General features: G+C 41.9%; 1 protein-coding gene and 1 pseudogene across 1 annotated transcript in view; both read right to left on the bottom strand.

The window, feature by feature from the left end:
* Positions 1–3,935: 3,935 nt before the first annotated feature.
* On the bottom strand, positions 3,936–6,042 carry LOC103601363 (annotated as a pseudogene).
* A 141-nt stretch (positions 6,043–6,183) lies between these two features.
* The window catches only part of SEMA6A (sema domain, transmembrane domain (TM), and cytoplasmic domain, (semaphorin) 6A), a 150,119-nt gene continuing 129,676 nt past the window's right edge, over positions 6,184–26,626 (bottom strand). The window contains exon 19 of the mRNA XM_008585763.1: positions 6,184–8,233. Coding sequence (XP_008583985.1) covers positions 7,035–8,233 — 1,199 coding nt within the window. The 3' untranslated portion in view covers positions 6,184–7,034. The remainder of the gene's footprint in view (positions 8,234–26,626) is intronic.

Below are 26,626 nucleotides of genomic sequence, written 5' to 3'. Positions count from 1 at the left end.
TCTCCAATTTCTGTAAAATAAGCATATCTGTGTGCTGCCCACTCCACTAGGCTATTATGGGAGGATCAAGCAATGCAATGGACAAGATCGTGTCTGCAAACTGTAAAAGGCTACAAATGCAAAATGTCATTGTTATTGACAACTGGAAGCCCTGCCCCTCTCTGGATTGTACCATTCCACTTTTCGTTTTTTATGAAATAAACCTTAGCCCTATTATTGAAATTCATACTTTTGCACTGACATACGACTATATGTGCCAAATGTTCAGTATTCACATCAGAGAACTGATAGTAAGTTTTGCTAAGATCTGCTCGCTTCCTCACCACCCCATAACATGGTAAGGGCAGTTGTCATGATGCACAGGGGAAAAAAAAAAGGGTGATCAGCTCCTGGACTGATTTTTCATCATCCTTCTCATCCTAGGAAAACCCTCGGAAGCCTGCCTGAGTTTCGTTTGTGTTGGTGTCTTGGAATTTGCTATTATGTTTGATGTCACCTTCACCTTCGTGTATTTTTTTTTTTCTTTTTTTGCTGGAAACCATCAGTGAAAAATGCTTCTGATTTCATGGTTACCTACTTTTCTCCTTCATTAGCTTCCCGTTATTTGGGCCATTACTGGGGATGATGTTAACGATTCTCTAGAGAGTCTTCTCTCTGAAGATGATTATGAAGAATAAAAAAGTCATCAGCCACTTCAGTCAGTGTCAATGGGCTGTCAGGGACCTCTGTTCAGGATCCTCTGCAAACGTCTCTGTTCCCAGTTTTGAAACTGTAGCTTGTAACAGTTCACTGGTGACCAGAGAACGCTTAGGTAGAGCCCATGTTTCACCAGGAAAAGGGGTAAAAGACCTCCCAGAAGGGCCTCCTTCAGCAGACACAGGTGTGACTTCTGTGACATTTTTGGTAGTAGATGCCAACAGGAAAAAACCCTGTGACAGCATTTGTGTGTGCACACGTGTGCGTGGATGTGTTTGCAGAGGGGGATGGGAACCCCCACGACTCAGCTGTCTCTCTTGATTTGCTCACATTTCATTTCCCTTTACTAGAGGGACATCTGCACATTTTTCTGCCCAGCCACATTTAATGCACATCAGTTCAGCCCTAACCCTCTGTGGAGGTCAACTACCCCCACTTCCAGTCATCCCGGGGGAGTTCGAGCTAAGGATGCACAATACTCTAAATGGAATATTGAAGATCTCCATCTGTCTGGCAGTCCTAATCGATAAATGTGAGCCCTTCCTTCCCACTTCTGTACGAGAGACACGTCATCACCTGCTTTTAAGACAACATGAGATGTGGCTTTCTAGGGGTTCCTGAGTCCAAGCACCCAGCTGTCACAGTACTGAGCCAGGAAAAGGATTATGCTCTTAATCATGTTATTTTGTTACTAAAGGTTCTTTTAAATTCCCCTCACTACTTTCTCACAAGCAAAATGTACCAGTGTCTGAAATTGGAGGTGCCTTTCTGATACTGTCACTTGCTGAATGACTTTTTTTTTGAAAGATCTTTTGTTCAGGCAGTAAAACCTAGGCACTGCGATTCCTGGGGCATCTTGTTTGGCTGCTGCCAAATTACAAGGCTGAACAATGAGACCAGTTTGTGTTTATCTGACATAGCACTTAAGGAAAACAGGTTCAAGGTGTCAGCTCTGGCTCCATGGAACACATAGCTACTTCTTAGGGACAATAGTCTAAAAACACTGCAGAAACTTCCAACCCTGTAACAACCAACCAAGCAAACACACACAACAATTAAAAATCTGGGTTGTCTGAGGCATTTTTCACATCTGAGTGGGGACATCCCTGGAGCCTCAGCTAAAATACTGGCTACACCTGTTCTGCCTCTGTCACCTCTTCACCAGACCAGAACAAAGCTGACTGCAGCAAAAGCCATCAGATGCAGTATCAGGTTGCACTGCAGGGACTGTTTGCTTCAAACTCCTGTGATCTGAGCTTTTGCCCACCCCCCCTGCCTTGGCCCAGATGAAGGAACTTGAAAGGCCTAGCTCGGGAAGGGTGAGGTGTATATGGTGGGCTTCCTGTGAGAGAAGATGATTGAATGAAAAAGAGGTGTTGTCTGGGCTGGGGTGTGTAGGGGGTGCAGGGAGGAGAGCAGGACAGTTAAGTCTTTCTAGCTAGTGTTGTCCTAATGATCAGAATGAATGGGGGTTAAGAGACAATGAACTATCTTTGGAAGAGCTGATCTACCACCAGGTTTGGATCATGAGCCAATCCTTCACTCAGTGGACCTCAGCTTCCCTTACTGTTTTACAATAAAAGAGTCAGACTAGCTGTTGGCCATTCTCTCAGTTCTATGCTAAGACATGTGGGTATAACTGGGCTGGGCAAACCTGTCAGTCACATAAGATGGAAGTTCTTCTATCTGACAAAAGAAGGGAGGTCACAGAGCTGATTCAGTCTGTTTCCTCCAGAATCTGAAGCTGGACGTGGGGTTCTCACTTGCATTGCTCCTACCAGCTTGTTATGTCATTTGGCACATTACCTGGGTGACCTGCAGCCTGACCAACCCATTTTCTGCATTATTGCCGGTAGCTTTCTAAAGCACAAACATATGTGTTTGCTGCTTTGTACACTCCAAAGCGAGTGAGGGCTCCACTGCTCATCAGCTAAGATCCTATCACTAGGGAAGCAGGCCCCTCCTGCTCCGGCTCCAACCCCTCTTTCCCAGCTGCGCCTTGCCAGGCTCTCTCACAGACCCTGCTCAAGGCCTGCTAAACCTTTTGTTTCCCAGACAGCACACTCGGTGCCTTTGCACAAGTTGTCACCTCTGCCTGGGCTAGCTGGCCAGAGAATTCGTTCTATCTACAAGAACCAGCTCAAATGTTGCCTCATGACCCTAACCTCTGGGGAGCTTCCTCGCACATTGTTCTACCTCCAAACGGTAATTACAGGGCTCTGTCAATCTCTCTTTGTAAATGGGAGGCAGGAACTCCATTCTAGTCAGCTTTGTGCGTAACAGTGCCTGGCACTCTGCATGTGATTCAAGATACACAATTGAAAATGACTTATCAAAAGGTGACTGGGCCAGGCCAAGAGACCACTACAGAGAACGCTTAGGTAGAGCCCATGTTTCATCATCCTTCTCAGTGAACTGAGGCCCCAACCTGCAGCTTCCCATATTCAGACCTAAAACATTAAAACAAATTATAGAACGCTTAGGTAGAGCCCATGTTTCATCATCCTTCTCAGTGAACTGAGGCCCCAACCTGCAGCTTCCCATATTCAGACCTAAAACATTAAAACAAATTATTTCATAAGGTCAAAAGTAAAAATACTATAGCTAAGGACTTATTGAAATTAACTGTTTTAAAAACACCCCAGAGGGGAACACCTGACCTAGGCATTTCATAATGCTATTCTGCAAAATACAAATCAAGTCGTGCATCCCAATATACCTCCAACTGTGTCTTCTGAGTTACAAGAGCTAAATGCTAACAAGGAATAAAATCCAGCACCCTCCACCTTATTAATATGTAAAAAGGCTGAAGTCACATCTGTGCAAGGATCTATTTTTAGTGGACCCTACATACTAAAATCCTAGTCTTGATCTCTCAAACTATCAAGCCTACCATAAATGTTTGATGATGAACAAGCCCATAAAAAGAAAATGCATAAAATGAATAGAGGGAGTCAAAGCGTGCTCTGCCTTTTAATTACCAGTGGCTTCTGCTAAAATCCTGCTCCAGGCTGGGTGCAGACATAGAAAATACATCAATAATTTGGGTGGGGGTGGCAGGGTGTGGATATTGTACAGAAATGCATCTAACTACCTACTTATCTACGCTTTGGAAACCAGACAGAGATGAAGAAAAGAGGAGAGTCATACCCAAAAAGGGCAGAGAGGGGGAAAGGGAAAGACAGCAGCTAAAAAAGAAAAAATTAAGAGATAAATAAAAGCATTCAGGACACAAAAGATAATGTAGAACAGTCGGGTTTTATTACTTATAAGAAATAAAGAACCTTTTCCTTTCTTTTTCTCTTTTTTTCCCTTTTTTCTTTTCTCTCTCTTTTTTTTTACAACATACATTAAGTCGTGAATCAGATGTTAGGGGATGTGGAGATGGAAGGAAAACTGGTGACATCACAATATTTTTACAACTTTACAACAAATATAAATCTGAGCTTCTTGCATCTACCAGTGTCTAGCAAGGGTGGAAAGCAAAGGCACACTCAGGTTTATGGACCTTCCCCCCACACATAGTGGGGAAAAAAAGTGGGGGAATACTTAAATGCAGAAGACCAGCTCAAATACACGTGGACATTTCAGGGTTAACACTGCAAGTGAAGGGCTGTGGGATGTAGGGGTGTGGGATGTGAGTGTGACATAGGTCTCCTTTACACAGCTGAGGCAGTGATGTCTACACACATGGGGACAAGACAGCGGCTTAAGTCGACACGGGGGTGCTGCACCACCAAAACTCTTGGGAGTCAAGCATGGGGGAAAAGGTAGCAGGGTGACACTTACCCATGACCTTACTAACCTTTGCCTTTCTAAAGAAAATTCAAGGGAGAAAACATTGTCTCGGTTTCTAGAAAAGACTTCATAGTTTCAGGGTACAAAGTTCACAGGATGTGTCTACTACAAAAACAAAACAAAACAAAACATAACAATAACAACAAAAACCTACCCCAAACACCAGCAAAACTGCAAGGGACTTTTGGAACAAAGGGCTGTGTGCACTTGCCACAGCTACATACTCGGCACTCGGGTCTCCAGGTGACCACTGATTACGGAGGCACCACTTCTTCACTAACCAACTCAAAACTGCCCTTGCCAGTCTTTTTTTGAAAGTTTTTATTTTTTTCTTTTAAAGACAAAACTAAACCCAGAAGATCACACTGGAAATAAAAAGAGACAAAGAGACCACCAAATATACTGTTTAACTGTTTTTAAAAAAATTAACAACCAACAACAATGCCCATGTTTTACAGTATGTTGACAATTCTTTTGTTGGTGACAGAGTAAACAAAAGTCCCTTCCTCTGGGTGCTTGAGCAAATAAAAACCAAGGGGACAAAAACACATGCCCACCCTTCCGACCCCCCTGTAAGCAATAACAACAAAAGGATAAAGAAATTAAAAAAAATAAAATAAAAAAATCTTTTGCCCCAGTCAACGTTTTTGCAGCATCCATTGTGGTTGGCCTTGTACTTGGAGTTACTCATTAATCACAGCAGGGACCAGCCTGCCTGCATCTATTTCCATGTCGTTTCTTTGTGCGCATTGCACGTGTGTGCTCAGCACACGTCTCAGAGACTTCTCCCAGGTGCCTGCCCAACTGCACAGAGTGTGTCCTCCAGCCAGTGGACACAACAGAAATGAGGACTGGGACATTAGTCCCTTTTCTGCTGGAGAATGAGTATGTCACCATATTGAAATGATCTGAGAATATAAGGGAAGCAGGGAGTTCTGGAGGAAGAAAGGGGATTGGCCACCCACAACACTGGGGTCCATGCTTGGCAGCACAGCCAAAAAGTGGTTTGCGTTGGCACGACTAGAAGGCAGTGTGAATCGGAGGGTGTGGTGCCGCCCAGCCTTCCCAGACAGCAGCATTCCAACCATCACCACTGCATTCTTCTTCCATCTGCTTGACTCCAATCTTCCAGAGGGCTGGAGTGGGGGTGGGGGAGGGAGAGTAAAATAAATATCTGCATTTTTTTCAAAAGGGGGAAAAAGTTGATCATAACAACAGTTTACAAGTACACACAACTCAAGGTGTAAGGCACAAATTTACATGTGGAAAACAGGCTATTCACAGATGTAATCCCACAAAAAACCCGTGTGATCAAACCACTAATTTATGCAAGGTAGCAGCCAGCATATTAATTAGTTCACACCGTCAGTGGATTTCACTTGTTGTCTCACATGCAAGGTGAAATGAGATGGCATATCGCAAGCTGGTGCCTTCCCAGAAGGGAGGAACCACGGACAAAGCCACATTGGCTGCAATGGTACAGGATGTGCCATTCTAAAAGTCTCTCTCCTGGTTGCTTTAGAAGTTAGGATCTGGAAGGACTTCTAAACTAATTAATTTTTTGCATGTTATAGGCCAGAGACCTCACCAGCAAATTAACTGGTAGATTTAAATAAATATACCCCTTTTAACTTTTTCCTTTAGCTATAGACCAGACAGTCCAAACACAAAGCTCAGAATTCCAGCTCCAACTTATTTACTCAGTGAATTTATTGTAAAAATAAAGAAACTCAATTATTCCAGTTAATGGATTTCACGTTAAATAGTTTAACTTTCAATGGATTTTCTGAAGAGCTGCACATAGGATGATGTGGAAGAGTCTTTTCCATAAGGAAAAAAAAGGGTGAACAATAAATAAAGAGTTACTTGCGTTAACGGTCACGTTATTTCATTAAAAGACAGGAGGAGCAGAAATCTATGACATAGTTGCCCAACATGGCATTTTTCTGCTGTAACAGAAAGCTGTAACACTGGTGGGCATTTCACAGTATCTGCGCATAGTAAACTTCTGCCATTGTTAAAGTCTGAGTTAGAATTATCAATGAATTCTTTTTTTGTCTTTTTAAAATTTTTGTGATTTTAAAAAATGTATTTGTGTTTTGCAGTTTGGAACGCTAGCCTAGTTTGGCAACGCCCCGTGCAGTTACGGACAAAATGTTGCATTTGCTATTTACCTGTGTGTGCATGTGTGTGTTGTGTGTGCATGTGTGTGCATGTGTATGGGGGTGGGGTGGGTATGTGCTTTTGGCTCATGTTTGTGATGGTAACTGAAGTCTTTCGTGGGTCCGACCTGTTGTAGGGTGTGGGAGAGAGTGAAGGAAGATAATGGAGGTGAGTCTCACTGTTGCAAACCTTCACCAAACCACACGGCCCAGTTCTCGAGGGTACCCCTGTGTCCCAGAGAGGAGGACCCAGTGTCCTCAGCTCTGCTGCAGGCCATCTTGGTCTGGTGGATACTCGAGGCAGTTGAGAACCTTGCTGAGCTGAGCGGGCGCCTGGCCTTGCCTGCTGGTTCGACACCTGACCCCCTCCCCCTGGGATTATGTACACGCATCATTGGGCTTCATGGATGTGGAAAGGGGAGCAAAGGAAGGTTTGGGGGGTACGTCCGGTTTTAGCGAGGGTGTACGCTTCAGCCCTGACCTCGTCAGTGAGTTGTAGGCGTTGAGGCTGGGCTGCCTCGAAACAGTCACGGCCTGGCCCGATGGCTGGGAGCTGTGCACCTGGATCGAGTCCACCCTCTGCGGGGCGGGAGGCGGGTTGTCTCCCCTGCCAAAGCTCGGGTTTCTGGAGAGGTGAGAGGAGTTGGAGGAGTTAGTATTGTTTCTTTTGAGGGTGGTGGCCTGGTGGCTTCTTGTGAGGGAGTTCGTGGGGTAGCTCCTCTTATAGTCAACCCCATAGGAAGAGGAGTGGTGCATTTCCAACCGCTTGCTCAGGCCATTCTGAGACAGGGAGGCTCCCGGAGGGCCCAGGGAGGCCTCCCGCTGGGGAACTTTGGGGGGCAGGCTGTCCAGGTTCTCCACCAGGTTCACCCCGTGGTTGGGACTCTTGCTGCTGAGATGTTCCTTGATGGTCTTATACTCCAGGGTGGCAGCCTGGTCCTCCAGCGCCATCTGGGCCACCTCGCTCATTTTGGGCTGGTCCACGTACTCATGCTGGTAGCCCTGCTGCGTGATGGGCAGGACCACCACGCTGGGGATGTGGCCGGGGGAAGCCCGCAGGGGCAGGTCCGTGGGGATCACGGGGGAGCCCATGGGGGGCATGTCCTTCGTGCAGGCGTTGATGAGGTTCTGGTTCCTCTCCCACTCGCGGCTGCCGCGGCTGGGCTTCCGCTTCTGCTGCAGCGTCGGCGTGGACTCCGGGGTGGGCAAGGCCGTGAGGTCCAGGTGGTGCTGGTCAGCCTTGATGAGCAGCTTGGCCGTGCTGCTGGGAGTGGCCAGCTTGCCATTGTGCATGAGCGGCGTGAGGATGGCCTCTGGCTTTGGATCTTTGGACTGGGTGTCCCCAAAGAGGCCGCTGAGTTTGGTGACGCTGCTCATGGAGCCCCGGCGCGAGTGGGCGAGCTCCTTCTCCTTGCGCTGCACCACGGCCACATCTTTGCGCCGGTGATCGCAGACACAATAGACGATGATGCCTGAGAAGACGGCCCCCATGACAAAAGCCAGAATGACTGCAATGGCCAAGAGGGTGACAGGAACGAGCTGGTCGTGGCCTTTGAGGTAACTTTCCCGAATCACTCCTGCAATAGACATCGCATATGGTGTTAAGAAATGAAAGCGCACCATGAGGCTCATTTTTGTTTGGCATTCACCCTGTTAATTAATAACAGTAATAAGTGACAATAGCACCTCTGCATAACTTGTCTTCAAGGCACAGCCTGCCAAACATTAACCGATCAATCCTCCCCAAGCTACCCCTGTGAAGTGTGGAAATGGACTTATTTGTTGCCACCTTTGTGTTCGGAAAAAGTGCTTTTCCCTCTTTCTAGTACATGCTCTTTCTACTTTGCTTCACTCCATGATATATGGCAGGTTTTGGCTTTCAAAATTTGTTTCTCTCTCTTTCCCTCTTCACCTCTTCTCAATCTTCCCCTCATGGAATTGGGATAACCAAGATATTTTCAGTCCGGGGAAATTGGCAACAATTTTATGCATGTTACACCAACAAATCACACAACACTTCAGGCTTCCGGTCGGGGCCCTTTTCTGATGACCTACTTGTGGGCATCGGGGCCTCTGTCTGGAGAAAGATAAGTTTGCATTTCAGGCAACGGGAGGAAAGAGAGTGCATATCGTTCACAATGAAAGAAAATAGCTAACATTCACTGATTACAAATGTTTATGCTGATTTTGCATCACCTCTCCAGAAAGAACAAAACAAAACACACATGCACACACTCAATTCAGGTAAATATGCTGCATATTTGAATGAAGCTCTTTTCTTACAGGAACTGAAAAATATTTAGAAAAGAGACCATTTGGGGCCCTATGGTGGGTTTGAGGAATGTCAGGTCCCACTATTATGCTTACAGTTTGCTGTCATGGTGAAATTTTTCAGCAGAGCTAATCTCTTCAACTTAATAAAAATTATGTGACTACATCTGTCCATAATCTTACACTACATTAACCGAGATGCTGTTTCTGAAGAAAGTTGCTTTCCCTGTTCCTGCTTAATCAGCCACCAAGCTGAGCGACTCTAATCAAACGCAAACTCCGAAGCTTTTATTTTTTAATACCAAGCGAGAATACACATCACAATTGTCAGATCTTAAGTGTTCTGAAGAAAGTTGCTTTCCCTGTTCCTGCTTAATCAGCCACCAAGCTGAGCGACTCTAATCAAACGCAAACACCGAAGCTTTTATTTTTTAATACCAAGCGAGAATACACATCACAATTGTCAGATCTTAAGTGCTTGATGCAGTAGCTAAAAAATAAAATCTCAAATACTTCAATTCCTGCCTCTGGAGAGTGAAAGAACATGAATACATTAGAGACATTGCATGGGCTGAGGAAATGTAAACATTGTTCCTATTATAGAAACCATAGCAAGACAGAAAATGTACCTTCTCTGGTCCCGGGAGACACATTTTTCATCTACTAAATCAACTCTTTCTGGAATATGTTTAATGTATTTTACTGGCAGGTATCAGTGGCACAGAATTAGAATGAATTGAAATAAAAATCTACCCTCTCCCAGACCCACGACATGCAACCCTTAAACTTCTGAAATGTTTTTTATGTTACAGCCGAGACCTTAAAGAAATGCAGCTTTGGCGCTGGGGGGTTTTCTGCTAAAATATTTTGATTACTGAAGTGAAGGTTTTAAAACCCAGAAAGCTTAGCCTGAAGATTACGTTCTCTTTCTCTTTCCTTTCTAAACCATCCTCCTCCCCTGAATAGTGACATCACAGTTGGTTGCTGTGGAAATGATTGCTCTGTGACAAAGGATTGTGACTTCAGGTGGGAATAAATAGAAGCAGCAAATATCACTTGAGAAACAAAGATTCTGTGATTAAACAAATTCCCTTGATAATGAAGGGCAATTCATCCTAACAGAAGAGTGTATAAGATGGTAAGACAGTGAATAATTTTCAAATGTGACACTTTTCAAATATGTTTAGATTTATCTTCATGAGCTTTTAAGGGGTAGAAACTGAGGGGCAAAAAAAGTTTTTGGTTTGTTGACAAGTCAAGTAGGATCTGACCTTTGAGGAAAATGGTGTCTTAGACATCTCCCCCCACCCCCAGCCCCATTTTGTTATGCAAATAGTGCCCTTAAAACCCTTTCTGTGTCTTTCCATCTTTTAGACATGCACAGGGAGGCAGGGGGCTTCCCTCCTTTGCTTGTGCAAGTTCAGAAACTTCCAAAATTACATCAGAGATTAAGTTGAAAGCGCAATTGAGTAAGATAAGAAGGTAAAAATTAGTTTTGGAAATGCTTTCCAAACTTCAAGCTTTCTGCTTATGTCATCATGAAAAAGGCAAAGGAGCATTCACAGAAATGATCAAATCAGTATTGTGGCATGGCCTTTGTGAAGGATCAAACACACCAGACTTGTCAGAGAGTCCCCATGGTGGGGTGCAAGCAACACTAGAGTAGATCTCATAGGGCCTTGAGTCTTAGGCGCCCACTTAGCATCTGGGCCACCAAAGGCAAGCGACTTAACATCTCTGGGCCTCAGTATTTTCATCTGTGATGTGCAGTTAACACACTTAACCTTACTGCCTTACTGGGTTGTTAGAAGAATCAAATGAAATAAAGAATAGGAAAGAGCTTAAATGCTGCAGTTTGCTGATAAATCTAAAGGTCAAAAGAAGTCACAAAGAGAAGCGGTGTGTTAGTGGCTCACACAGGGCTTCTGTGATGTCACAGCTTTTGTCCATTTGATTCCGTTTGCTATCCATCTCCCAGGGGAGAGGGGCAGACCTGTTCTTCCCAGCTCCAAACCGTGTGCTGTTTGAATGGGGTCAAAGAGATGAGATGATAAATCTAAAGGTCAAAAGAAGTCACAAAGAGAAGCGGTGTGTTAGTGGCTCACACAGGGCTTCTGTGATGTCACAGCTTTTCCATTTGATTCCGTTTGCTATCCATCTCCCAGGGGAGAGGAGCAGACCTGTTCTTCCCAGCTCCAAACCGTGTGCTGTTTGAATGGGGTCAAAGAGATGAGATGAGATGTTGAGGCAGCATAAGGGAGCACATACTTTTGTTTCATGATGGCCTATAGGTCTTGGATTTTGAAATAATTAAAACGACAAATGGAAAATGCTGAGCAAAACACAGCAGTTATAGTTAGCTCCCCAGCAGAGTAATAATCCTACAATCAGTTCCTCAAGAGCAGGTACTGTATTTTGTTTCCACTCATGACCCTCACCATCCCCAGAGCTCTTAGTCGGGAACTCAGTAAATGATTGTTGAATAAGTGGGTTTTCAATACGTTGTTGGGACATTTTTTAAACAGACTTCTAAATGTGGTGGGTCATCTTTGGAGTGACTTTAACCTTGTTTTTGGAGTGTCAGAAATGAATTATATCTCCAATCATGTAACGGAATTTTAATAGTAGCGTCCCCAGACAAATAAAAAACAATCTATAAAGGTGCTCAGTGTTCAAAACAATAAGAAGAGAAACTTATTTTAAAGATGCAAAGAAACAGGTTCTGAGATAATTCCAAAAGAGCCAACGAGGGTAAACGGGTTATTTGTAACAACTGAGTGCTCCGATGGTATTGAATAATTCGAAACAAATGCATCTCTCTGCAAAGGGCACAGGGCAAGAGCTGGAGCTGGGATGAACTTCCATCTCTCCAGGTGCTGCATGGAAGCCCTAGGGAAGTGGAAGGGCCTTTGTAGGGTGGTATCCTCTCCTTCCCAGGTATCCTCCCACTGCAGGAGAACAATTAGAATTGGCCTCTCTACCCTGGCGTGTTGAAATGCCTTCTTCTACCAACCCTTGGGCCTGCTCTCACCAATTGAAAATGGGGCATTAGTGATGAAAACAGTATCAGAAAAATCCTTTGCATTGATTCATTAACCACCAGCTATTTCTCACCAGTCATGAGGTGCTAAATGGTTATTCTTTCCACCTTCCTATTGCAGGAAGCAAAGCACACAATAGCTTAGAGGTTTCTCAGAAATCATGCTTTAAATTGGCAGAACTGAGAAAGAATAGAATCTTCAGTTTTTTTTTGTTTGTTTTTCCCCCCCTGAGGTGAGAGTTTTAAGATGCTGGAGGGAGGCCTCTGAGAGGCAGTTTGAAGCTCTTTAGAGGTCAAAGCAATGTAATCAGTTTTTTTTTGTTTGTTTTTCCCCCCCTGAGGTGAGAGTTTTCAGATGCTGGAGGGAGGCCTCTGAGAGGCAGTTTGAAGCTCTTTAGAGGTCAAAGCAATGTAAAGATGATGAATGACTGCCCCCAGACTCTGCAACATGTAATTCAAAATAAGAACAATTGTAAACTGTAGAAAAAGAGGAAGCCCAGTGCAGTTCTGACTTTTCCTATGATGACCATGTTAATGAATTTTGAAATATCACATACCAAATTCGTTATTAATGTCTGTGCACCAGGAGCCCAGCACCAGGCTCTGGGACCATTTGCTTCAGAAATGCTGCTGTCTCCTAACCCAGGGTCGGATTGTGATTCTCTGGGTGTCTTTATTATCACTCTTCTGGTATATCAAAGTTTCAGCTCCATGCATCTTTGTGGCTGCCTTAGCACTCATCTACTTGTGCTAGGTGCTGGGGAGGCCAAGGTGAATGAGGCATGAACCAGTGGGGAAGAAGGCAGGTGCTCGCACTAACTCCATCTAAAGTGTGGAGGTGTCATGAGATACATCACTTCTACCTCAACAGTGGGCAAAAGCTTTATGTAGGGCATGGCATCTGAGCTAAGGCTTAAGGACACATAGGATTTCAGCTGAAGTGGAGAGAGCAACAAGAACCAAGGTGTGGAGAGAAGGACAGTGATGGCTGTCTTCAGTAATGGCGAATGGTCTAACTCCTCTCTAGTCTCTTAGGCTGTAGGCATGAGCCACCATGCTGTGCTCTTGTGTGCTTCTGGGCTGTCACACAGGCTGCTCCGTCTGCCTGGAATATTCCCTATGAGCTTTCCACTCATCAGACCCTATCTTTAGGTCTCAGCTTATATGGATGGAGAAACAGTCTCTACCTTCTCAGAACAGGAAAGCTCTTCCCTCTGCAAGTGTCCCCAGGGCTCTGTGCTTTCTTTATCCTAAGTCATCGCTCCTGTGATACTTACCTGATGCTTGTTTTTCTCACCTAGATAGCAGCTCTAGGAGGGAGGGCTTCACCTCTAAATGCCCAGGCATAAAGGTGCTCAGAAAATATCCATTAAATGAATAGTAAACGAACGCATGAATGAACGAGTACTTGTAGAGGAAAAATAAGACTGGGAGCTAAAACACCATTTGGAAGCAGGCTATGAGAAGCTTTGAATGACTGAAAAAAATGTTTAGAAGATCTGTCACTTTTGGAAGAAAAGTTCTTGTTTAATTACCTGAAATTTCAAGAGTCTTGTCTGAGAAAGCTGACTTTCAGCTTGCTCTGCTCCACACTGAATCCATTATTGAAAAACTACTGGCTTCAAAGAGTCACCATCTTTGCATCAAAAGCACAGCTAGTCTATCTGCATTTATTATTACTGTTTTTAAAATTAAAACTCAGTCTTCGAGTATACTTATTCCCTGCATCTTTCAGATGGCAGGGAGATGTTATCTATCCTATCAAAATATGAAGCAAAACCAACAAAAATACATAAAAGCAATTGTACCTATTAAGCTAAATACCAGGAAAGAGCCCTCCCCACCCCCACCTTAATTACCAGCTGTGTCTAAGATCCAGGCAGCCAGTAACTTGGCATGGTTAAGTGGGAACTTTCTCCTCTCACTCTGTTCACTGGCCTGCCTGTTTCTGAGCTGCTGTGATATGATGGACGTGTCTGTCTCCATAGTGAAGTGATTAATAGGCATCTGTGTCAAGCGGACCCGGTGACCACAAAGACAACAAAGCCTCTCTGTGTCCTTTAGAGAAATATGCAAAGGCAAAAAGGAGGATGGACATTCCCTCCCTCGCTGAGCCAGAGAGGGTTTGTGTTGGGTCTGAGAGCTAAGAAAGATGGCAAAACACCAAGAAAAGCCCCGGAGTAGGATCCCCTAAAAATAGACCCTTGATTCTGCTTTATAGTAAGACAAGCCTGCAATTTCCTTGAAATCCTCATAACAACTTGGGTGAATGGAATCTAACAACCCAATTTTTCTTGTTTGAAAATCTTATTGCAACAAAATGTCAGGCTCTCGGTCCTGCAAGGCAATATGAATGAATGAACTAAGCACTGGCCAAGCCTCACGGCAGCTAACCACACAGGGCCTGCTGAAATCCCTGGTAAGAAGAGAGGAAAACAAATAGGGGAGAAACCCTAACTGGAGGCAATTTATCCTCAAAGCCACACACCAGCCAATCGAGATGACCACACTGAAAGTGAAATGGGAGCTCTCTGTGGTTATCTCAGCAGCACACAGGGCCTGCTGAAATCCCTGGTAAGAAGAGAGGAAAACAAATAGGGGAGAAACCCTAACTGGAGGCAATTTATCCTCAAAGCCACACCCCAGCCAATCGAGATGACCACACTGAAAGTGAAATGGGAGCTCTCTGTGGTTATCTCAGCAGGAAGAAGCCTTCTTCTTGTCTTACAGCATAATGTGAACCAGATGGCTTAGGAATAAACTGAAACTCCAGAAGCCATGAAATGGGCTCAGAGTTGATAACTCAAATTTTCCTTTTCCTTTTATTTTTTAATTGTTTTTTTCCTGGCAGGCTGAAGATTAGGTATTGGGAGGGGCCATGGTCTTTAAGACATGTAAGGTTAATGACTGACCATACCAAAATAGAGGTAGCTTCCTGGCCTGGCTGTTTAATATCCTCAGTTCAGAAGCTATTTTAAAATTCACATATTGAAATAATGCTTACTGTGACTGACTGCAGATGAACCCATTTCCAGTTCTACCACCTTTGAAATTGAGGCGTTTTTTTGTTGGATGCCACCCCAGGAAGAGAAGGGAGAATGAGCATGAAACTCATTCCATTTCATGTTTTTAGAGAAGAAACAGCTCCATGTTTCCCTCTGCGCCAATGTGAGTGAGTTCACTGTTCCTTTGCTGCTCCACTGTTTTAGACTTGGCATTGCCAATGGGAGTGCTACCTTCAGAGCATGGATTAGTGTCTAGACGAAAAGGCATGATAAGATAATTTTTAAAAGCCATGCCCTTGAATGTTGGTCTGTGGTTCCATGTGTTAGAATTGTTACTGTCCCTGTAAAGGTAACGATTATTTTAGATTGGCAAAGTTCCAGCAGAATTTATAAGATTAATTTTCCTGCCTTTTGTGATTTTCTTTCTAAATAAGACTGGAAACCCAACATCTAAGTCATTTCTGAATGCAAACAAAGTATTTCTATTTTCTAGCTTCCTTTTCTTTGCTCTCTCATAAGGCCATCAAAGCTACAAAAAGGGAAAGTGGATTTCTTTATAAAATTGTGAAATTTGGGTGATTCTTTGTTTGGATTATTTGCAGTGCTTTGATTATTCTCTACAAAGCAAAGATAAAATAAATATGAATAAACAGGTCTGTTTTAGTACTCCCCAAACTGCCAACTTAAACTTGCTAAAATATATAGTTCTGGGGATCTACGTCTTAGATGAGGCTGGATATTACTGCTTAAGAACATAAACTTTGAGGTCATAAAGACCTGGGTTAGAGTCTTGGATCTACAAGTAACTAGCTGTGTGACTTTGGGCATGTCACTCAATCTCTTATCTCCCATAGTGTTGGCTATGAGATGAGTGTTGTTGGAAAACTTAAAAAGGTTAAATAAACAAATGTATGTAAATTTCTTGGCATTGTGCAGGACACATGTTAATACTCAATTAAAAATGTAAGGATAGTGGTTCTAGAATTTCTGACAAGTACAGGATCCAAGATAATACTATTTTAAAGCAACACTTTGGTAGGGAATGTTGGTCTGTGGTTCCATGTGTTAGAATTGTTACTGTCCCTGTAAAGGTAACGATTATTTTAGACTGGCAAAGTTCCAGCAGAATTTATAAGATTAATTTTCCTGCCTTTTGTGATTTTCTTTCTAAATAAGACTGGAAACCCAACATCTAAGTCATTTCTGAATGCAAACAAAGTATTTCTATTTTCTAGCTTCCTTTTCTTTGCTCTCTCATAAGGCCATCAAAGCTACAAAAAGGGAAAGTGGATTTCTTTATAAAATTGTGAAATTTGGGTGATTCTTTGTTTGGATTATTTGCAGTGCTTTGATTATTCTCTACAAAGCAAAGATAAAATAAATATGAATAAACAGGTCTGTTTTAGTACTGCCCAAACTGCCAACTTAAACTTGCTAAAATATATAGTTCTGGGGATCTAGGTCTTAGATGAGGCTGGATATTACTGGTTAAGAACATAAACTTTGAGGTCATAAAGACCTGGGTTAGAGTCTTGGATCTGCAAGTAACTAGCTGTGTGACTTTGAGCATGTCACTCAATCTCTTATCTCCCATAGTGTTGGCTATGAGATGAGTGTTGTTGGAAAGCTTAAAAAGGTTAAATAAACAAATGTATGTAAATCTCTTGGCATTGTGCAGGACACATGTTAATGCTCAATTAAAGATGTAAGGATAGTGGTTCTAGAATTTCTGACAAGTACAGGATCCAAGATAATACTATTTTAAAGCAACACTTTGGTAGGGTTCAATTGTGTTCATCAAGAGTGGAAAACTAAGGATTTAAAAATACAGCAAAGTATTGTCTAGTGAGTTTAGATAAGATAGACCATCAGCAACTTGGAAAGTGTCCTAAATCAGTGCTACTTAGCATTAGTTACATGGAATGTGTTAGAAGAACAAATCCTAAGGTCCTACCCAGATCTTCTGTATCAGAATCTCTGCACTGGGCCCATGATTCTTATGTTCAGTAAAACTTGATGAACACTGTTCTAAATGACATGAATAATAATCCAGAAAACACATCTAGGTGTTTAGCACTTTTTTTTGTTGTTGTTGCTGGCCAGTGCAAAGATCCAAACCCTTGACCTTGGTGTTGTAACACCATGCTCTAACCAGCTGAGAAACCAGCCAGCCGTAGGTGTTTAGCTTTAAAGCCCAGCCTCAGTTACCACTGAGGTAGCATATAGCCAGAGTTCCAAAATGATGTGTAAAATAAATAATAAATAAAATCACCGAGTTTTCCCTGGTGTTCCAAGTATGAGTCTTTAGTGGGTCTCAAGTATAATTTCTTTATTGTGGTTACCATACTCCGACAAAATACAAAACTGATGTTATTTTATCGGAAAGACAAATTTCTAATTTCCTTTGTACCTGACAAAAGCATGACATATGGCCTAAAATATTGTGCTGCTACTCCTGCATCAACCCAAGTTGCTAGTGCCAAGACTGCTGAAAAAGTGCCTGTGGTCTCTTTATCTGCCCTGGCATGAACACATGGAGGGGAATTTCTAATGCTCCCCATCTCTGTGACAGTGACCATCATGTAGTGGTTGATATGACAGAGTTCTGATATGTCCTAGATTGGGTCTGCCCAATCATGACTGGGTCCCAAGGACAGAAGAAGCAGAATGGTTGATGAAGCCCACTGTTGGATAGAGTGACTTCTTTAAAGAACTGTGTCTAATGTCACCTCAAAATCAACTCCCTAAACTCAACTCACAGCCATCAAGCAACATTTGAAAATGGTTCAGGGGATGCCAAAATCTTTTCCCCCTACCTCTGTTTGACCAGACACAAGAAACTCAGGAAGGTTCTTTTCCTTTATATTCCTGGATTGAAAGGAGAGACCTGAGCTCGTGTTTCATTTCCCAAATTAAGACCTTGCTTTATAATAATAAAAATGCCTAGCACAACAGTGCAGTCAACAGAGCTCAGGGTTTACAGATCTGCTGAGTTGAACTGAATCTACAAATCCATAGAATTACATAAGACACTTTTAAGTTACATTAAATTTCTGCTGGGTGCTTTTAAATCATGGAGTGCAAGACCCGTCAGCACTTAGGATATATTTATTACCTTAACAAATGTCAGATGATTGTGTTCAGTGTTATCTATTATTTATGAATAACAAGAGGCTGTAGGACTGGAAAATGACATGCTTTAATATGTCCAAAAGGTTAGGCATAATGCAGTTTGCCACCCTATAAATTTCTCGACACCATTTTCCCTCCTAATAAAGCATTGTCAGTGGTTGACTATACCAAACTGCCATTATTTCTACATAGTTCATAATGACTGCCTCTGACTTCAGTGAAGAAATGTAATTGCAGATATATGTTTGAAAAGGAATGCATCCTTTTAGAAAATACGAAATTTAAAAAGAACTGAAGTAGAAAAATTCCTATTATCTCATTAAAAATGAATCTCTTTACAAAGATAGTTCCCAGGCTTTAGGCTTAAAAGAGCTTAAGAAATATTAATTAAGGATGACAAACATTCACATTGCCTGTAATTGGCTTTCTGACACCTATTCAGATCCTGTCTACTATACACCTGTTATATTTGAATATATCCAACTACATTGTATTAGTTTACTTTGGGGGCTTCCCACGATTTCAGGTGCTGAGACATTTACATATGATGAGGTTCATGTGACTCCTTTCAGCTCCTCAGAGCAGCCCATGCACTTGGTAGGAGTTTACCTATTACTCTCATAGCCTGCATCTCTCTGTGATCAGCAAGAAGATGTCCCCTTTCTTTCCATGACAATGGCATGCTTTATATATTCCGGGCAAGCCCTACAGCATTTGAGGCCATTCTCATGTGTAATGTCAAGAAAGGAGAAGCTATCCTCAGAAAACTACCTGGCTTTTACTATTTTTCCTTCTGTAGAGTAGTTCATGTATGGAGCAGTGAGGTTTGCAAAGTAAAACTTCTAAAAAGCCCCCCTTTTTCCCTTTTATTCTTCATAAAACTAGGCTATTAGAAAGAAAGTTTTGAGACAAAGCTAATATAATTTTTCCATTATTGCACATGATCCAAACCATGAATCAACTCTTTGCAATCTTCTTGTTAGGACTAAACAAAGTCTAGATGCACATAGTGCAGGAGAACCAATTAAAGAGCAAATTTTAACTACTCCAGATGTTCTCTTAATAAGATCATGCCTGACCTAGTCCCTGTAGTCCTTGAAAGTTCCATTAAGCTGTCAGAAAACTTTGTCACTGTGTGTGTTTTTATACAGAGGATGGGAGAGAATGGAAAAAAAGACTTTGAGGGAAAACGGTTGGGGTAAAGTGTCATGCCAACGATGATGTGGCTTGAAAAAGCGGCTAGAGATTAAAATTAAGAAGCACCTCTGGAAGATGAATTGAGTTTTATAATACCCTAAGGTTTATGTTGCTGTTTTAAAAGCAAAATTTCAAATCTCCATAATCTCAATTTCAGTTCTTCATTTCTTGAGAAAATGGATGTCAGGTGGAAAAAAAGAGGTTTAGCGGGTATCTCTAGAAATAAAATTCAAATATCGGTGTACAGATTCAGGCAGGCAGGGAGATGAAACAGCTTTCTACATGGCTGACATTTAACTTTTTTTTTCCCTTCTACCCTTTCCACAATAATCTCATCAAGACCTTAGATAAATTCAGCAAGTTGTCAGGAGGATACAGAATTAATTAGATCAAATCTATATCTATGCTTGCACTACTGAAAGAACAATTACAGCCTCCACATGGGCTTCTCAGCCCTCGCCCCTCCCCAGTGCGCACAAACACATGGAAACTTCTTCTTTTTTTTTTTTTCCTTTTTGTCTTTTTTTACTGACCGGTAACGGGACCGCAACCCTCAGTGTCACACCCGCACCAGGGACCAGCAACGGGATCGCAACCCTCAGTGCTGCGCCCGCACCGCGCTCAGCCAGTGAGCGGGAACCGGTCTCCACATGGGATCCGAACCCTCAGCGGGAGCGCCGCCGCGCTCCCAAGCGGTGCACTCTCCAGTGCGCCACTGGGCCGGCCCCACACATGGAAACTTCTGCATCATCCATTTGATTGCCCTGTACCCAGCCTGCTCACGGTATCGTTTTCCTCGGCCCTTCAAAGAAAAGTCAGACTACAGATAGATTCCTTTTCTGGTAGATGACAAATATTAATGCAGCAAAAATAAATCCATGGCATTATATTATCATTTCTTTCTTAGTCTCCTCTGCGTCAAAAGTCTGTCCTGGATGAAAGTCTGCCAAATGCCGTGTACCCCAGAGTTTTAACTGAAGTGACAGTGAAGCCCAAGTTTGGAGATCAGCTTGCCTGGGACTTTACCTAGGATAGAGGTCTTAGTTTGGCAAGGAGCAGCTACCAGGAAAATGCCAGTGATGTGTAAGAACAGACAATTTAGATGCAAAACTGATGCAGAATTCTATTTCCCAAATTTATTGTGTATATGTAATTAATAACCTAATACGACTAATTTACTATATGTAGTCCACCAATTTCTCTGTCTTATTTCTCTCTCTTCCACCCTCCTTGAATCCCTTTTTTCCCACCATCTACTTATCACCGCCTGCGGCTAAGGCCAAAACTCCTCAGTTTTGACATTTATGGCTCCAGAGTACCATTTCAATCGTAATTCCCATCCAGCCATCCACATACTTTATCACTTTATAATCCCTTTTTTCCCACCATCTACTTATCACCGCCTGCGGCTAAGGCCAAAACTCCTCAGTTTTGACATTTAAGGCTCCAGAGTACCATTTCAATCGTAATTCCCATCCAGCCATCCACATACTTTATCACTTTATCATCCCACATTACTTGTCTTTTTATAATCACACTCTGTACTTTCATAGCTTGGTGTCTTGGTCATGAAATTTATTCAGCTTGGAACGTCCTTCCCCGCTTCTGTCCCTGAAATCCAACTTTTTCTTCAAGGCTTTGTGAGGCCTTTCCCAGGCCCCCCACTTGGAATTCGTTGTGCCTCTCTGAGTACTCTCAGTCCTTGCCAACTGTCTTTCCTCAACTTCTAACTCTCAGACTTTACTCTGCCCCAGGAGTTAGACAGGAGATCACTTGTGTGTGCCCCCTACTAAACCGTAAGCTCCTTGAGTGTAAGGCTTATTCAAATCAGTACTTTCTGTAACACTCAGCATAGGGTTCACATACAGCACGTGTTTGCTGAACGTCTGTTGAACGCATGAAGAAAGGAAAGAAGGAATGGTTGCTGTTTTGCTTTTCTTTGAGACTAGGGTTACCATCACCATTGTTAAACTATTATTTTCTAGTGCTTTCTGGATTTCAGTTCTTCCTCTCCAAAGCCATGGGGGGAAAAAAAGGGCAGCCGTATAAATTTGATTTCTGAGCCTTCTTCACTTGAAAGTGGTATTTGAAAACCTGCTTTCAGTGATAATCTTTTAAATCACTCTTTATCACATTTCAAACACATATGTAACATTTAGTGATCATTCTCTGAAATTAAATATGATGATAAGAATTTTTACAGAATAAAATTTTTACTCAAACTCCTCTAAAATGGGTTATTCTAGATTTTCCAAGAGTAAAAGGGCAGATGTAATATAGAGACTAGACATTATTACTCACTCAGTAACTTGTCAGCAACCTCTTCAATAGGATTGCCAAGTAGCAAAAAACAGGACACACAGTTAAATTTGAACTTCAGATAAACAATAATGTTTTAGTTAAAAGTATGTCCCAGGCAATATTTGAGATATATTTACACTAAAAATTATTCAGTTTTAGTTGAATATTTGAAATATTATTTAGGTTTACCTGAAATTCAACTTAACTTGGCATCCTGTATTTTATCCAGCAATCCTAGTCTTCCAACTCCAAACAATATACTTCAAATGACTCCCACAAATACTCTTAAAACCCACTCTAATCTTTTGGAGATTAAAATAGTTCAACAGAGAGTAATAAAAATGATGCTAAATCTTTACGGGGCAGGTATAGCACAATTTACAAATTAAATTAAGTACTAATGAACTAAATTTTGAGAAACATTTTATTTTTAATTATCAGAAACTAGAGCAGCTTATATACCAAATTTATAAAGAACTTTGAAGGGTACCTTTCCATTAATACTCAAAACCAGAAATAAATAAACTCTAATTCACAAAGGTCTTAGAACAACCACCATCGGTCCCCATCTCTTAGTGTTCCTTGCCTCTGACCATGCATGTTTCTACCTGGTTCACCTGATTATTGATTAAGTACCTCCCACTAGTAGGACCCCTCATAAGACAGACCCCTTTCTCTCAAGTCACCTTGAAGGCTGTCTTGTTCTACCATTACATTTTAAAATGGCTGTAATACTACAGGCTTTACTAATAAAAGCTATACAAATTAGTATAAGCTTAGTTTTTTATTGAAATAAAGCTTGAGCTATTAAAAAAAAAAGCCTGAGCATTCCCACAAAAATTTTAAATATGAATCCTTCACCAAACATCCTTCATTTTCCTCATCTTCCCTGTCAAATGATATATAACTGCTATAATATTGGTACTGAAGGAAAGTACTAAAGGGGCTGAAAAACTTTTCGAGTGTCATGTTCTTTATGTGTTCAGCCACGCTGTCTCCAGTTTTCTGCTCTTTATAAAAGTCTGTTGTGCATGGTTTTGCCTTGTACACAAAGACAGTGGTGGTTGTAAGGCTTTTTGTTGTGCTTTCGTGACAACATATGCATCATATGTCATATTTCTTGGACAGGGACTATGTCTATTTCAATAAGGACCCCCTAACTCTTTATCGGCATCTAATTTGTGCTACAGAGCTAGTGATAAATTGTTCGAGATGCCTCAGAAAACATTTTTGTTACTGGAATGTTACTGAAGAAATGGTGGAGAAAATATTCAGTCCGAGTTTAGGAGTCAGGAAAAGAGGAGAGGCCTATTTTTCTTCCTTTATTACTGTCATCAGGAATAATTTTCTCCATACATAAAATCATTTACACATGACTTGATAGGAGTCAAAAAATTACCTTCCCCATTGGGAGAACCCCAAACTGTTAGATTTTAATCATTGGAGAGTGTTAAAATTCAAGAGTAATCAGGAGTAGGCTCCATTATTAACCATACCAACCTAAAATGGGGTTACTCGGTCTGTCAATAAAGAAAGCCTGGCTGAAGGTTTGGGATTCACAATAGGTAAAGTTTGAATGGGACGAAAGGGGAAGAAGGGTCATGTGTAGGATACAGCTTGGCTAGAGGAACACTGGAGCACAAGAATCCTTATGGATAGCAGAAGAATAGGTGGGAAGCAGAAGTGCTGAAGGCAAACTTTCTCTGGGCCACAATTAGAGTAATAAGTAGCTGCAGTCCTCTGTAGGGTGCTCACTGCTGGTGTGGAGAAAAAACTTGCCAGATGCTTAACAAGCCTACAGTGGCTAATTTCTTTTTAGTCTAAATCCATTTTTCTTTAAAATCCTACTTGACCAAACTTTCCATCTCCAATCACAAAGCTCAGTAGTTGGAAAAGAAGAAATCAGAAGAGCACTAGGTCGCATGATTGCAACACTCAGAGTGACGCACGTATTCATGTGGCTTTGCAGCGCCCAGACAACAGAGGGGATGGTGGTTATGGAATCTCGTTCTTCTAAATGTCAGAAGCTAAGTCCTGGGTACTTCAGTGCTTAAATCCTCACTGGACTCCTTTACTTGCTCTAGGCCAGAGGTACCCAAAGTTTAGTCGTCCGATTACCAATATTACAATTTAAGTCATATCAATGAGTCTCACTTACCATATAATTTACTTAGCATTTTTATATCCCTAATACCTCCTGCATTACTATTTACTTAATGGTCTATTTAAATTATCTTCAAAATGTATTTTAAATGAAAACTTTATATCATTATCATAAATGAAAAAAAGTGTCACTTTTTACAGACAGAGGTAACTATAAAAATAAAATTAGCTGAAAGCAAAACAACATTAATTTCAGCTAGATCCAGCTGCAAGACAAAGCCCCAGTAAGCAGCCTGTTTTCTCTCTGTCAAAAAGGGACAGTAGTAAGTTTAGGGAGTTGTTAATGACAAAGCACCAAACTGAAACTTTTCCCTTGACATCATCAAGACTGAAAGAGAAATGAAAAGGATGTAAATTCCCACCACATGACCCAATATTCTCCAACACTATGATGTTCCTGAGTAACCTAAACCAATACTGCCAGGCTACGATGCATTTAAGGAATAAATAATTGACTAGAAAGGGGATTGTTGACAAACTCTGTGATTCATAAAATTTCATTCAGGATTGCTATGAAGTGAGGACAATATACTCATTATCCTTTATATACCTTATGAATCTTACTGGAGTATTATTTCCCAATCTAAAAATTACATAAATAGCTCATACACTGATTAAAATATATTCAACATTTACTGTACATTTTTGTTTAAATTATTCATTTAATCTCTAATTTAAATTGTTTCTACATCTTTCCCATGTCTGTAATGAGCATATCTTCTTGACTACACATAATAATCTAATATCTCACTTAAAAATTTCCCAATATATTTAAGCATACTACCATTCTGGAATTTCCAGTCAAATGGGAATACATTTACTATTTCACCTGTTTTCTGGCAGCTTACAAGAACTCTAGAAAATAAAGTCTGAAGTAGGGGGTTTTCTTCTGCTCAGGATTTATCTTGTGTCCTAACAGCAGCGATCAGCACTTACATTTTGTATTTATGCTACACAGCTCTCTTGGAAGCTCTGTACATGGCTAATTTCCTCAAATATCTTACAGTTTTCTTGGAAGTTGGGTTTTATAGTATCGCTACTTTTGGTAAGAAACAAGAGGCACAAGAGTGGCTATTCATTCTCAGCACTGTTAACCTGAAAAAGAAAGCTCTTATTTCTTTTGCTGTGGGAAGGGAGGTAAGGATAGTGGGGGATAAGCCAGATCTAAAAGTAAACTGGCTTTTCTTTCTTATTTATTTGTAATTAGAGCCATTTTATAAGTACCCATTACCACCTCAATAGTTACAGGATGAATAAATAATATATATTTTTAAATGTGCCCAAACCAAGAAAGAAGTAGTCAGGGCTGCATCTAATTTATCAACTTGCTGATTAAAGGGCTGGCTCTAGAGGCTCCAGACATCTAGGGACCCAGAGATAAAACAGAGCGGTTGGCCGTGTTTTTACTAATGAATCTAGGGCTTGAAAGATATCAGGCAATTTTAAAGAAAAGCAGTGAGGACAAGTGACATTAGACAAGGCCAGCAGGGTAATGAAGGGCAAGGCCAGTGACTGAGAGAGAAAATTACTTCATTTGCTGTGATAATGCTTCTGTGTGCTTTGTGGGGCTCTTCTCACGCTTTGTGAGTACGACTCCATATACATACAGTGTCAGAATGCTACTCACGGTGTAGAAGGGAAGCGCCTTGGAACATTCCACAGAGGGGCAGAGGGCTGGGGTCTGTTATTTTGGAAGGGGGAGGCTAAGAACAATGGTAGCAGAAGGGGAGAGACCGCGAGGTGCGCTACTCACGGTGTAGAAGGGAAGCGCCTTGGAACATTCCACAGAGGGGCAGAGGGCTGGGGCCTGTTATTTTGGAAGGGGGAGGCTAAGAACAATGGTAGCAGAAGGGGAGAGACCGCGAGGTGAGGAACGGTGCTTCGACAGAATGTGAGGGACGCACAGGATCAAATCAAGACAGGAGACATAGCAAGGACGAGAAAGAAAATGGTGGGCAAACATACTCTGGAAATGCAGAATTGTTTGGAGGATGAAGTGGGACAAAGAATGGGACCAGCAGAGTTGCAGTCAGCATATCTGCAGGGTACAGCTGTGGGCTCATTTGGCTCACCGGCCTTTTTTCAGTGGCCCAAATCAAAAGGGCATCAGACACTTGACTCCTCCTCAGCTAGCTGGTCAGTGGACAGACACAATTTCTGCTTAGTGGGGAAATGCAAGGTATTTTAGAAACAATTCCAGAGTATATTTAGCTCCTAAAGCTGGGGCACGCAAATGTCACATTCCCATGAGACAATCAACCCAGGAGAAAGAGCACCCATCAGAGGCCCTCAGAAAACCCCTGAAACTCTCGCGTCCCAGGAGATGCTGCACATACAGATGTGACATCATTAAGGTACCAAGGTCAGGGAATGAAAAGAAGCAAGGGGTCACAGATCGGTTCAAGTTCAGGGACGTCATAATGAGTCAGAAAAGGAACAAGACTTTTCCAAAGGAATAACGCCATCACCAAGTCATACCACACAGTGCTTGCAAAATGAAACAAAAATTTGAAATAAATCATGGACATTCAACAGAAAGATAATTCAGAGCAAAATGGAAATTAAAATCATAAAAATCAAGGTAAAAGGAACATTAAGCTACATCTTTTTTTTTTTTTTAAATTGCTGCACAACAACTCATTGGCATTGCCCCATCAAACGCGTAACCATTGTCAAAAATCAAACTCAGATTTGACAGAGCAAGGCAAGGAGGTAAGAACACAAGAACAGTGATCATGTTAAACACTCGCGCACCAGACAACCAACAATACAAGAAATGTTAAAGTAAAACCTTCAGGGCCGGTCCGTGGCTCACTTGGGAGAGTGTGGTGCTCATGACACCAAGGTCACGGGTTTGGATA

This window comes from Galeopterus variegatus, unplaced genomic scaffold, assembly GCF_000696425.1.
Source record: "Galeopterus variegatus unplaced genomic scaffold, G_variegatus-3.0.2 Scaffold3702, whole genome shotgun sequence".
Classification (NCBI taxonomy): Eukaryota; Metazoa; Chordata; class Mammalia; order Dermoptera; family Cynocephalidae; genus Galeopterus; species Galeopterus variegatus.
This window is presented reverse-complemented; position numbering and strand designations above follow the sequence as displayed.